Here is a 15,175-nt window from a genome sequence, read left to right as displayed (position 1 = left end):
TTGGTGTTGCATCATTTCATCACCCTGTCTTTTACTGCCATTTTTCTTTCTGGCTTTGCCTTCCTTCCTTTCTTCCTTCCTCCTCTCTTTCTCTCTGTTTGTTATTTTTCTTTGCCCTGCCCAACCCCACACATATAAGTCGGGATATTCAATGGACCGCAGAACATGTTTTGAAAACTTTGCACAGAATGTGGTAAGTTTTCATTTTTAAAGAGTTGCAAATCAAAGTCCAGTTGGGAGATGTTCCCAGTTTCAAGCCCCATCTTCCATCTTGCACCCTTTGATATAACAGCAAAAGTATTTATTGTCTTTATTCAAGTTCAGAACTTCTACTTATCTTTTTGTCCCAGCACTTCCTCGAGTAGATAAAGATATCATATGTGAAAATCTGTATGTGTCAAACTAAGACTTGGAAAGTAGTGTGTATTATTACATAAAATGAAGAAATAATTATGTTTTAATTTTAATTCTATATATCTCTGTCTCTGTTAACAATAGTGTATGAATTTCTGTACTCTTTCCCTTAGCTCTTCCTAAGGCTTAAAAGATTAAGAACTACAAGGGTTCTGTGTCTCCTACTTTTGCAGAGAGAAAATGACTTATTTAACAGTGTAAAGCCAGAGCCAGACTCCGTATGAATGGGGGTTGGTGACAATATATGCTCACCAAAGACCCACAAGCATGCCTTTCTCATTCGTTATTTTTCAGCAAAGTATTGAAAACTATTGCATAAATCATCCAGGAAACCAGTCGTTTTCCTACCAGTGTTTTCTTAGTATCTTGCCATGTGTTTCAGTGATATATTTGTTTGTGAGATTCTTTTTTTTTGGTATTGTGCCAGTGCTTTGGAACTTTCTGACATTGTATAAGCTCAAACTAAAGCCTTCAACACATTTATTTTTATAGGGCAGAAACATCCCTATTTTCCCATGCCATAAAAACTGTACACCAACACTGAGGGCCAGCACTAACCTGTTATGAAAAGAGGTAGAAAAATCTTGGTTTATACTCCAGTTTGTCTGCATTGTCTGTTGAGTTGTGTGGTCAGCTCCATGCTGCTGCTGCTGTGGGTGTGTGTTGTGGCTTTTGCTGTGATGGCCAGTTAAGTGGAGTTTGTGTGTTGAAATGTAAACTAATTGGATTCAGCAAAAATATGGTTTTTGTTTTTAGTCTCCTTCAAGGCTCCTTGTGGTGGGGAATGTTAATCAGTTCTTTTCCCAATTAAAAGACTTTAAAAAGCAGTATATACCTTGAACATTCATTGTGATTGTACAAATTAAAGGACTGGAAAATGAAGGACTCCAAGAATTAATCACACTATTAACTTCCCAAAATTTTGGCTGGATCTTTTGGAATCTCTGACCTTTAATAAAAAAATTTTTTAAGCATGCCTCATAAGTCACCATGGGAAGATAAAGACAATGCTAAAGAAATGCCTCAAGATTTTGCTGGAGAAAGTCACCATAGGATGTTGCACAGTGCTCTGTGTATTGTTTAAGAATTGTTTCAAATTCATTATTTTCTAACATAGTGCTGACAGAATATTGTTCTTGAGATTGGATTGGAAATTTCTGTGATATAATTAAAAACATATAATGCAACTTAAGGAAGATGGAAAGGGAAAGCAAAATGGCTGCCTTTCCTCCAACACCATCCCCACATCTGACCAATTTCCTCAACTCTTAAAGTAGCACCACATTGTCATTCATTGCAAACTTTAAGAAAAGATCAATAGGAAATAAGAGGAAGTGAGGAAGTAATCCTGTGCACCTTCAATCAAAATTTATACACCAAGTGCCAACTATACTCCAGACATTGTGCTGTATCTTAAGAACAAGACCTTAATTGTTACTGTACATGATGATATAAACAAAATATTATAGTGTACAGGAGAAAGATAAACTATTTCTATTTATTAGGGTGACTAAGTAGAGTCCATGAATAATATGAGAATTTCCGGAAGTTACATTTAACTGGGTAAATAGGATTTCACTAGGCCAAGAAAGACAACCATCTTTTTAAGGAGAATGGTACAAAAGGTTGAGATTACTGAAGAAAGATAAGTTGAGTAACATTCATACCAGAACACGTATATACACACAACATACTGATAAATTTCAGATAACCTTCAGACACAGTTATTTAGGGTTAATCCTTTAACATCCAGGAAAATAAAAAGTAATATTTTTATTGAATATTTTGTTTTGATAGTACTCTAAAGAAATGGAGTAAAAACTTAGAAAGGCTCTCTAATTTCCTCAGTAGATTACAAATTGCTACATTTATTTCATCAGTCATGAGAAGTGAATTTCTATCCTGAAAATTATTTTTATAAAAAAATTAAAAATATTATACTGTATACCATTAAATCTTTTGATGGTTAATTTCCATTTAAAGTTCCCTTTAACTTTCTATTTTCATTTATTTTTTTATTTCCTCTTGGTTCAGTGTTCCTCAATATTATGATTCCTTTTAGAGTCAGCAGTTGTGATAGGCATCCAAAGTACTTACGTAATAAATTTTATGGGATGCCTTTATAGGATCAATAAAATGATTTTAACACAAGATAATGAATGAGTGGTTTTATTATAACTAAATAGAAATAATGGAGGAAAGATAGAGTTTAAATAAACATTTTAAAGGAGTTCTATGTGGAAGTTGCTCTGGTAAATATAAGGAAGCTACGAGATAATGTGTCTAAGAAATGAACTTGGGGAAATACTTTGAAACAATATGTAGACCCACTCCAGTGTTCTTGCCTGGAGAATCCCAGGGACGGGGGAGCCTGGTGGACTTCTGTCTATGGGGTCACACAGAGTCGGACACGACTGAAGCGACTTAGCAGCAGCAGCAGCAGCAGACTCTGAAAGGACCTGAGAAAAGTGAGATAATGATAGTAATTCACATTCATTGAGTACCTGCCTTGTGCCAGGCTCTGCACTAGGTACTTTATATTATCTAATTTAATTTAATCTGAACCTGCTAGTTAGGTTATATAATATTCATTATTTTACCCATTTTATAGGTGAGAGAAAGTCAGGACTAGAAGGAAGTTTTTCTGACTTTAAATTCATTACTTTATAGAGTACTCATTTTCTTCCTATTATACCCAGCACTGGAAACCTGAAATATTAATATTTAGGCTTGAAACCCAGTCTCACACTTTCTTGCCATATGAATTTTTAGAAGTCAGTTAAACTGCTGCACCTCAATTTCTTCATCTACTATTTCTTTAGCCAGAAACAGCCGTAAATAGTACTTGTACAAATAGATTTAAGAAATTCTTTAAGCATGCTTTTGAAGCATGCTTTATTTGCTTAAATTACATTAGAAATATCTTCCAGGTCATTTCATATTCTACACAATTCTGTTTATTGGCTGCACAAAATTCCTCTGAATGGATATACCTATAATTTATTTTTCTATTCCTCTATTGATGGACATTTATGTTATTCCATATTTCTTTCTTTATTCATTGGTGTTATAGCTCAAAGTATCACAGGCATCCATCGAGTTAAATATTGATTTTTTCTTATAAAAAATTGAATTGCTCAGTTAAATGGAGTACAAAATTACAAAAGAAGAGATGTCTATTTATTTTTCTCTCTCTTATCATTATGTTTGCCCTAATGCAAGAGATAAATACACTAGAAGGGAAAATAACTTGTAGAAGGCAGAAATCAGAGTTTGTATTCTTGATTTCTAAAGCAATTGTATTACACATTAATAGCAGGCTTCCTTGTCAATTAGTCTTCAATCTATGAAGAATTACAGTGTTTTCTGGCAGTTTTACACTGTTTTAAGATGCTATCTAAAACTCTATGGATTATTTCTAGTCCCTGGTCAAATGATTTTTATCTTGGTTTTATTAAACATGAAATCAGGCATGAAATTTCTTTTCCATATGCTAACAATCACCACTGAGCCCACCCTTCCCACCCATGAATAATATAGATTACAGGTTTTGGAAATACAACCTCAGACCAAGTTATGGAGCAAACCTGGAAGAGGGCAATTCTGTGTCAAATCTACTCATGCAGACTCACAACACTTGAGAAGTAACCGAACCAGCATAGATTAGAAATATCAAATGCCAAATAGGAAAGAAGGGACATATATAACTTGCACAGTTCAGCTCGAAAATTGCATCGGATTGCAGTCACAGCAATCAGGTTATTTGGGGCTTAAAATGTTTTTTAAATCTAGAAATTTTTTTTTCTTATGAACTAAGATTACATCTCCTCGATCTTCTCTTTTGCTGCTAGACTTTTGGTTTATTGTTTGTTTATCAATTTTCGTGTAAGGTCAGTTCTTTATTCTTCTTTCGATTAAATTTTATCTTGTGAGTTATCGCATTATGTAATTTTTTGGAGTATCTCTTTGTTATCCTGTCTATTAACCAAGATTAGCAAATTGGCATCATTCATGCATTCATTTTAGTAGAATTATATCAATTTAGTCAAGCAAATTGCTGATTAAAATGTCATAAGAACAGAAATGAAGAGAGTTCCACTACTCCAAATATTAGCACACCTAGAAGGCAGTTGTTTATTTAGTTTCGAACTTCCTCTTTTTCTGTCTTATCCACAGAAATACAATGAAAGACTGCTAAATGCCTTACTTGTTTAAAGCAACTTCCTGTCCTCAAGTCTGGTGAACTCTTTTTAAAAACAAGTAAATGAGCATGTACTTGACAAAGATCTAAGGTGGTTTATATGGGGAGTTCTTTGCAAAAAAAAAATCAGAAGAGCAATACGCCATTGGAAAATTAAGCAAAGGTCTTGGTCAGTTTTAACAGAGGAAATACAAATAGTCAATAAATATATAAGAAAACAAAAAGAAAACCTATATTAATCACCAAATTTAACTCAAAAGGCAACAAAATAACTTTTTCCTCCAATAGGTTAGTTTTTTTAAATAATAATATCCAGGATAAGAAAATTGGTGAATTCACGTATTATTCACACTTAGTAGGGATATGAATTGCTAATCATTTTCTTGCAGAGAACTTTATACAATGTGTCAAAAGCTTCAAAAATATTCTCTCATATTCAATCAGTATTTCAGCTTCTAACAATTTAATTCTAACAAAACCCAGATGTTTATACACAAACAAGAATATTCATTGCATCGTATAACTGCCAAAAATAAGACACAATCTGAATATACAATTGTGAATTCTTAAATGCATGAAGGTATATCAACCTGATGCAGTTATTCAAGAATAGATTTTAGAGCATTGGCTTTCATCTTTTTTTATCACGACCCATTACTATGACATAGTAATGCAATATATATATATGTTTGTGAGTATGTGTGTATGTATATATAAACTGTATTTATGCATGTTTATATGTGTATAGGACTAAAATAACCTTTCAGAAATAATACATTCCCTTATTATATGCAATTTACCCTAATATGTTTTTATTTATTCTATGATATGTGATTTTTTTCTAAATGTTGGTAGCATCTTTCTAAATTGATTTCCTTTCCCACTAATGTGATGAATTTGAACAAAATATATATGTTACATGGGTAATTGATCAAAATATGATCATTTTTAATTAGCATATTACTCATAATAAGCTTTAGTACTATGCACAGTATAATTTTAGTTTTTTTTTTTAAATAAAAATATTTTTGTATAAAAAGTAGAAGGATATATTAACATGTAAATAATTGTATTTCAAGTAATGCTTATTTCTTCTTTATATTTTTCTATGGTTTCCTCATTTTCTCTAATGGATATACGCTATTTTTATTTCAGGAAGCTATTCTTAACTAAGAAAATGAAAGTATTTGGCTTTACTTTTTCTATCTCAAACCACACAAGAAGCTACTAATAAAAACTGGTATATAAATATGTTCATAAACCATCTCTTTTAAGTACATAACAGAATTTCTTCCTGTGTTCAACATTAAATATACCAGCCTCCAAACTAGCTATAGAATCCCCTTCCTTTCTTTCTTTCTCCCTCCTTCCCTTCCTTCTTTTCTTTTTCTTTCTTAATTCTCAATAATTGAGTTTTCTTTAATTTTCGAGGAACTCATACTTCTCAGTTTTGCTGAAATTATCCACCGTGTTTCAGTAAACTTATCTGAAGATTATACTAGAGGACTTGGTTTCATTTGAAGCAGGGTTTTTCCAAACCCCTAGCCTAGTTCAATTCCCTCAACATATCACCACTTAGCTTCACTGATAGCAACAACCAGGGCAAAATAAAAGTTAAAAAAAAAAAAATTCTATCAGTTAATTACTTAATAGTTAGGGTGTGTCCAACATGCTCCCATTTCTCATCCTACCGTGCCTCTCCTCCCTTAAAAGTTACTTGCACCAATACATTTGAATCTCATTACCCTGTTTTCTAGAAGCTTATTCCTAAACTATGACTTCCAGTCAAGGAACTCAACTCATGCAAAGAAACAAGTACATTTTTGGAGACTTCTATAATACTAAGATTGTTTAACAACTCCAGGAGTTGGTGATGGACAGGGAGGCCTGGCGTGCTGTGATTCGTGGGTCGCAGAGAGTCGGACACGACTGAGCGACTGAACTGAACTGAACTGAACTGAACAGCTATCAAGCTACTTTATCAAGCCAGGTGACTTAGAGGATTGTACGAAACAGCATTTTTAAAATGTTTAGTTGCTAAGTCATGTCCAACTCTTTGTGACCCCATGGACTGTAGCCCACGAGGCTCCTCTGTCCTTGGGATTTCCCAAATAAGAATACTGAGTGGGTTTCCATGCCCTCCTCAAATGGATCTTCCCGACCCAGAGGGAAAAAGTACTGACAAAGAATCTAGAGAGGTAAACTGCAGAAGAACTTAAGGGGCAATTAGAAGACGTCAGCAAAAACATGAGTAAGAAGTTTATCTGAAGAGTGAGTAGAACCCAAGCTCAGAGAGTAGCAGGTGCAAAGACCAGCCAGAGAGCCATTCTGTGGAGTGACAATGAGTAGTTTGAAAGGCCAGGGGAGCCAGGTTCTGAAGGATTTTGAAACCCAGGCAAAGACATTTATATTTTTTAAGTGAAACAGGTGCAATTTTCATATGAGAATAAACAAAGAAATGTATCCTTTAGTTCAGCCTGTCATGAGTGTGTACGTTTCTTATCTCTAGTCCAACAGCATCTCATTACCATCAAACAGTCAGCCCTTTTTATTACACAGCTGTGGGGCTCAGCACAGGTCCAGTAACTGGATCACAGACACCAATAAAAAGTCAATGACATGATTTGCCCTCTCCTGGTCCCAGAGCCTCTGGAGCTGACAAGGCATTCTAGAAGGTATTTCTAAGTCTACAGCAACACATGGGAAAGACTAGGAGGTAGTAATACGAAACAAACAAGTAGGAATAAGAGTTAAGATGTTAATATTTTTTTAATCCAAAAGGTCTTGGTAATTTCCTACTCTTTAAACTCTTTCATGGCTATCTTCTAAAAATCCATCCCTTCAGTTAGTGTTGGTTTGGTTTGTGTCCTGTAGACTGGTAAAGACTGAATACATTGTTTTTATGTTTTATGACAGTAATAAAACAAGTAGCTGGTCACCCAAGCAAATATGGCTTCTCCCCTACTTCCTTCATGTATCAGTGTCTGCAGGAAAGGAATGTGGACATTTGCTTCCATCATTCAGATGCTGAGGGCTCTCATATGGAGCTAAGAGCCTGATCTTTATTTCCATTTCTAGGGATTCACAGCTCTTTGTCAACTTTCTGTTATTACTTTAAGACCAAGAAAAAATTTTATATTATGTGAAATTCATAATGTTTGATAGTCAATTTGAGAAAACTAAGAATGAGCACACAGGTCGTTTTATTGGGGGGAGTTTTATTTTCCTAATTATAACAAAATCTCCATGCAACATTTTAAAAGGAAGGAATTAGTTTGATGGAGATGAAATTTTATTGAGAGACACTAGAAAAACTGCTTTGTTTATGTGATAGCTATACTATCCAGAGAATCTGTTTTCACTTAGATGCCAGTTAAAGTCAGGTTAATTTTGTCCTGAAATGGATCATGTGCTAGCATATTGTACATTAACTAGATACTATAAAATGTCACAGGATGCTGCATTTTTGTTTTGAGTTTCTGTCTTTGTCTTTCTCTATAGATTTCCATTTCCAATGTAATCTATTTCCTTTCTTTTAACTTTTATTTTACATTGGAGTATAACATAGTTGATTAACTGTGTTATTTTTAGGCACACAGCAAAGTAATTCAGTTATACATAAACATTACATGTATCCATTCTTTTTCAAATTCATTTCCTTTAGAATCTATTAAGAATGGGTATAAATGACATAGCATAAAGGTAGTCATTGAGTTGAAAATAGTTATTATTCATACAGAATTCAATTGTAAGCAATCTGATAAAAACAAACAAACAAAAAACATGCTATTGTTAAGGAATTTTAGCCCTTTTAGTTTCCATAATTAAGATTTTTAGAACTTAACTATGAAATTTTCCCAGATTCTTCAATTTAGAAAAATTAGATAATTTCAGGATTGTCTTTCAAGATGATTTAATACAGCCTCCAAGGATCCACACTGAAAAGGATTATTACAAAACATCTGATGTGCAAGTATATTCTTTCTAAACCTGTAAAAAAGAATTAGTGTTCTTTTTAAGATTTTCCACTAGAGTGAGAAATTGATACTTCTTTGCACACTAGAGAGTGCACAAAATACCTTTGCACGGTGTTTTTCTTTCCAGTACGTGAACAAGGCAAGATTTGCACAGGGCTTGCAGACACATCCACGTGATCTAGGTCTTTAAATCTAGATAACTCACTTGGGGGTCCATGCTATCTATTTACTTTGACCCTTGGTTGAAGCACTTAGGTTTGTTTTTTTTTTTATTATTCAGTTCAGTTCAGTTCAGTCGCTCAGTTGTGTCCAACTCTTTGCAACCCCATGAATCACAGCACACCAGGCCTCCCTGTCTATCACCATCTCCCGGAGTTCACTCAAACTCATGTCCATCAAGTCGGTGATGCCATCCAGCCATCTCATTCTCTGTTGTCCCCTTCTCCTCCTGCCCCCAATCCCTCCCAGCATCAGAGTCTTTTCCAGTGAGTCAACTCTTCGCATTTTACTATTAGATATACTTAAATTTGCCTTTTAATTGTCTCAATACACAAAACAAATACCCTTTTTATGTATTTGGTGAGTCCACATCTCACAAGAGTTTCTTGTGTGGGTTTGTTAACGTATATACATATGTTCTCCCATTTCTGTTCATCTGCTTTCTTACTATCACAAGCCTCAGATTTACTGTAGGCCTGTGTTTCTCCATGGGCTTCCATGAGTGAGTATTTTTAAATTATTTCCTGCTACAACAGCTTACCAAGCTAAATTTGTACCTCCCCCCCTTTTAAAAATAAAGCCAATACCAGGACAATACCAATAACTTCATAGATATTTTGAGGGGAAAATTAGGTAGAGAACCATATTACCATTTGTTACATTTACAAATATGACATCATTTCCACTGATCAAAATGAAAACTGACTCCAAGTGGCAAATGGCTTCTTATTTGAACCTAACTATGTTATTCATCCTCCCAATAGCTTGAACCAAATTATATTAATCTGTAGTTTTAATATAAATAGTTTTATGTTAGCATCTTCCTCTTCCTCCTCAACTGTATATGAATTCACTCTTATACTTCAACCAGTATAGGTTCTTCCCACCCCACGAATGGCATCAGAAATAGTAAGCACTTTTTAAAAATGCGTTAGTATCAGAATGAATATATATGCACACATTAGTAGCATAAGAGAAAAAAGTAGTAGATGTATAAAATAATGTAATTTTCAAGTATAGAAAAGTAGTTTTGTATTTCAAACATTATTTGATTAAGGTATTGGAGTGTAAAAGTAGTATAATTTTAGCTTCCAAATTCATGAGAAATTTTGTGTTCTTTTCAGGGTCAGAAAAGTGACTTTGGGTCTCAGTATCCTGATGAGAAAGAATGTAACAGTAGTAATAATAATAATAGTAATAATACAATAAGGTAATGACTAGCAAACTGAGTGCACAGAATGTTCTGAAATAGTTTTAAGTAATTTACTTGTATTATTCTTCATAAAAAGCTTTTTAAATAGGTGCTTTACTTATTCCCATTTTGTGAATGAGGAGGAAACAAGCACAGAAGTGACAAGAAGAAACAAAGCATAGTTTGACTGGAAGGCCAGTGTAAAATAGGATGTCCTGTGAGAAATCTGCATTTTCTTTCAGTATTTTTCTTCCCATAAAGTGATTAGAGCGTAGCTAAGTGGGAAAGTCCTTTGCAAAACTGGCTCTTCTACAATCAGAAGTCAAAACTTGATAAAAGCTAAGCTATGAACTCCTTTTTCCCAATTAAAAGAGAATGGAGCTTCATTTTTATTACTGCTGTTCAAGTATACAAAAAGACCTTGTCAGTTACTGTACAGTATATAAAAAAACATTGATTCTGGAATTATTAATCATTTTTAAAATATATCATTTTTTTTCTAAAATATAGTCATGAATGCTGATTTCTCTCCCCAAACCACACCACTCATTTATCAAACTCTGAGCCATGTTAAGTAGTAAATCAAGAATATTGCTATGACTAACTTATTACTAAAATATATTTCTTAAAAAATCTTTTGATTTTCCCTTATTATTTTATCCTCTGAGAAGTACAAATTCCACCTATTTTTTATACTAAACATATACAATGAGGGATAAAACAGAAATAACCAAATTGACAATCTGTTATTCTGATCAGAAATTTAAAATTTCATACCTTTCTCTAGAGTATTTGCAATTTACAGGGACAGTTTTGACTATCAAGATGTTCAAAAAATGAATACGTATAATAGTTATTAACACAATAAGTGGGATCAGAATATATGGGGTTTTTCTGAGGTTGAGGCTGGAGGAAATCAAATGGAAAAGGAAACATTTACAGTTTAAAGTACAAAGCAAATAGACTTTTCTCAACTTTTAGGCACTGATTGTTTTTCCATTACCATAAAGGATAGGGAATAGATTCAAACATGAGTTTCCAGCAGTCCCACCCTCAAAAATAATTTTGTTTAATTAAATCATACCCTGTGCACATCTAGATATTTATAAATGCAACACTAATCTTAGCAGTTGGACAAGAATGCATCACATCGCTGTCTTTCAGAGCAACTTCCTAAAGTTTGCTGTAACATGTTATAACCGGTTGCAAACCTAGGTGTTGCATCATTGCTAAGCCTCAATGGAATATTTTGGACATGTTTTATGATTTGCTGATTTGTGCTGTGAACCCATCAGTCTGTTTGCAGGGGGAGGAAGTGGGCGGAGGGGTGGGAGGATGGAAAAAGGGAGGATCATTTTGTTTGATGTGTTGGTGGAGGAAGGGAGGGAGCTTGGTCATGAAGTTTGAACTAAGATTCATCTAAAGGGTTCCATTTTGACCCTTGTACAGTATCAGCTGCAATAAACAGATGTTACTCATAAGCAGGTTTTCAGTGATCATATTGTTTTCTCTTTCTTCCCTTGTTTATATTTTTTCTCAGGGGAAATCTCTCACGTCAAAGAGGTTAACAAGCCTCGTTCAGTCTTATTAAAAGGATCATCTTGTAGCATGAAAGCGAACTGGAGTCACTGCATATACTTTGTCGCTCTTTGTTGTTACCCGGAGCAGAGGACATTAGACCAAGACGTTGCATGAGCAAAGGACCTGAACTGTTCTTTCTTTGTGTACATTAAGGCACTGCCATCTCCAAGGGACTCTACCATCTGACGCCTCCATTTCAGAATGTCTGCTTCTTCCTTGTACTAAACTGGAGCTGTGTCTTTTCCTTTTTAACAGTTCAAGTGAAGTAAGCCTTTTGTTTTCCCCCTTTCTCTCTCTCTTAAACCTTCTTCTAGACACACAGATCACTAAAAATTCAGTCACAAACTGGAAGAATTGTAAAAGGAAAAAAGCATCTATCAAGAAGTATACATACAGCTTCACATTTATTAAATAATAAATTAGCACAGAAAGTTTCATTTCACCAATGTATCACAGTCAGAAAAAAGCTTACATCTTTGTCTGTTGTCTGTACATTCTTGGTTAATGTTTCTTGCATTTATTTTTATACCATATTTAAATAAGAGACACCTTTTACTCCAGATGTATCAAAGTTGATCCCTTCTCTGTAAATTTGTGTATGTTTATATTGTTGTTTTATCTTTCATTAAAAGATGCGTAATCTCGTTGCTTTTGTAACTTTTGACTTCTGTGCTAATTGAAAATGAAAATACTGGGAAGGCATCGACAAATGTAGTCACAATGTAATCTCTCACCCTAGGAAGTTTATTTCAGGGTTTCAAGACAAGTTGGATAGTGGAGCAGCCAGGAGCAGATTCAAAGTGATTCATCTGGGAACTCATCCCAGGTCAGGAAGATGGGTTTGCTCCCATGGAAAACAACACAAATGACCTCCCACATTTTCAGAGTTATTTATGAGGCCTTTTTAATTATGAATATGAGTCTCTATGTTTTACCAATGCATATTCTATTAGAATTACATTTTAGTGTGACTTCTCAACTCAGGAACTGATTCTTTAAAGTATAATCTTAAAAATGCCTTAGGTCAGTGGCTGTTAACTCTGGTGGTTGCAAATTCCTTTGACAGCATGATGGTAATTACTGATATTTAGTGAGTGCTAACTAAGTTCCTACCACTGTATTATGGGCTTCACATAACCACAAAATTTTCCCATTTAATTCTCACAGCAGGCCTATAAGATTATTTCTGCAATTTTGAGAACACAGAAGCAGAGAAAAGTTGCGTCATTTGTTCACAGTCAAACAGCCAAGTGGTGTGTTGTGATACAAATCCAGGCAGTCTGACTCAGAGGCTACATACTACACTGATCCACCATACCACACAAATTCTTCTGGTAAAAGTTTTATGTGAAAATCCATACACTCACTCACATAGGGAACATTTGCACTGAATTTTAAGACAGTCACAAAATGCCCTCTGAAATTCATCCAAGGACCTCAGGTAAGAAACCTGATTGCTTTTAAGGGATGGATCAGTGACCCAGAAGGTCACCCAGCCAAGAGATAGGCCTGATTTGTTTGTTTTTGCATCTACCACAAGATTGCAGACTCTGGCATTAAAAAAAGAAAGAGATCATGTTATTCAGTTCAGTTCAGTCCCTCAGTCATGTCCAACTCTTTGCAACCCCATGAATCACAGCACACCAGGCCTCCCTGTCCATCACCAACTCCCGGAGTTCACTCAAACTCATGTCCATCAAGTCGGTGATGCCATCCAGCTATCTCATTCTCTGTCGTCCCCTTCTCCTCCCGTCCCCAATCCTTCCCAGCATCAGAGTCTTTTCCAGTGAGTCAACTCTTTGCATGAGGTGGCCAAAGAATTGGAGTTTCAGCTTTAGCATCATGTTATTAGTGGCTATTAATTACTGTGAGTAAATTTAAATTCTGAAAAAGTTTACCAACACTGGTGCAAAATCAGTAGTGGACTTTGTTAGCTACTTTATAAACAGCCACAAAATGGAAAAGGCTTATAGATAGGTTGTAATCAGGACACTGTGAATAATTTAAGAAAGATTTGATTATATGCTCCTATGGCTTTTTAAAAACAATACATAAAATGCAAATAAACCTAAGTTGATAGATGTTCTTTCTTAAAAACAGTTATGTCAGAACAGCTTTTGGCACTGAAGCTAAATTGAAACCCTATCTAAAGGGAACATTGCTTGAAAGAAAGCGATACCCCTTTTATAATAACCTGATGCATAAACAGTATGCCTTGCACAAATATGATGGGTCATTTTGGAGACAATTTTTTAAAAATCGTTCTTACTAATTCCAAATCATGGAATTACACAGAAATGCAATAAATATGAATGACAATAGAGGACAAAGAATTGAAACCCTCAAGTAAGTATCCCCAAGTCAGGAGCTCCAGTGAAAATGTGAGTTAGTTTATAGGTGCAAGTACTTAAAAGTGGGACTAATGACATTTTAATATGGTTTAGACAAGACTAAAGATACAAAACAGTGGTATTTCAGGGTAAACACTCAGAAAAGTTCTAGAATTATTTTCACCTAACTGAAATAAGCATGGGGAAACTGACAGATTTCCTTTTCTTGGGCTCCAAAATCACTGAAGACAGTGACTGCAACCACAAAATTAAAAGATTCTTGCTCCTTGGAAGAAAAGCTATGACAAACCTAGACAGTGTATTATAAAGCCGAGACATCATTTTGTCAGCAAAGCTTTGTATAGTCGAAACTATGGTTTTTCCAGTAGTTGTATGGATGTGAGAGTTGGACCATAAAGAAGGCTGAGAGCTGAAGAATTGATGCTTTTGAACTGTGGTGCTAGAGAAGATTCTTCAGAGTCCCTCCTTTGGTCTGCAAGGAGATCAAACCAGTCAGTCCTGAAGGAAGCCAACCCTGAATGTTCATTGGAAGGACTGATGCTAAAGCTGAAGCTGTAATACTTTGACCTCCTGCTGCAAAGAGCTGACTCATTTGAAAAAATCCTGATGCTGAGAAAGATTGAAGGTAGGAGGAGAAGGGGACGACAGGATGAGATGGTTGGATGGCATCACCGACTCAATGGACATGAGTCTGAGCAAACTCTGGGAAATAATGAAGGCAGGGAAGCCTGGTGTGCTGCAGTTCATGGGGTCACAAAGAGTTGGATATGACTTAGCAACTGAACAGCAACAACTGTCTCCCTCCCCACTTTGATCTATAAGGCATAGGATAAAAATCTCTCAAGTTTCTAGTGAACAAAATATTTTTAAAAGTCTTTTCTACTTTAAAACAATTTAAAAAGTTACTTACCAAAGCAATGACCCAGTGATATATTACACCACAAGAGTAATACATTCTTAAATTGCACTGACTGCTTCTTCCCCTTGTGATATATGTTACAGTAACATTTTTGGTGACTCTCCAAAGGAATTCCTGCTTGAACCAGAGTAGTAGAAAGGTGATCAGCAATCTTAATTAAGCCATCTCCTGTCAGATGGCAGGAAAATAGATGAAGGCAGAAACTCTCCCTCTTCATTATGATAAGTACATGAGATGATCTTGCTACTTAGGAGTAAAAGTTCTCACTTCTCTTTGTAGATTTGTGATTTTTTTTAAATTAATTTTCATCTATGAGGAAAG

General features: G+C 34.9%; 1 protein-coding gene across 1 annotated transcript in view; it reads left to right on the top strand.

The window, feature by feature from the left end:
• The window catches only part of RGS7 (regulator of G protein signaling 7), a 475,042-nt gene extending 462,819 nt beyond the window's left edge, over positions 1-12,223 (top strand). Inside the window, exon 17 of the mRNA XM_088845061.1 lies at positions 11,544-12,223. Coding sequence (XP_088701187.1) covers positions 11,544-11,594 — 51 coding nt within the window. The 3' untranslated portion in view covers positions 11,595-12,223. The remainder of the gene's footprint in view (positions 1-11,543) is intronic.
• The last annotated feature ends 2,952 nt before the right edge of the window (positions 12,224-15,175 follow it).

This window comes from Moschus berezovskii, chromosome 17, assembly GCF_049115385.1.
Source record: "Moschus berezovskii isolate FMDL1 chromosome 17, NW_MosBer_1.0, whole genome shotgun sequence".
Taxonomy (NCBI): Eukaryota; Metazoa; Chordata; class Mammalia; order Artiodactyla; family Moschidae; genus Moschus; species Moschus berezovskii.
Note: the sequence above shows the minus strand (reverse complement) of the source record. Positions and strands in the feature narration are given on the sequence as shown.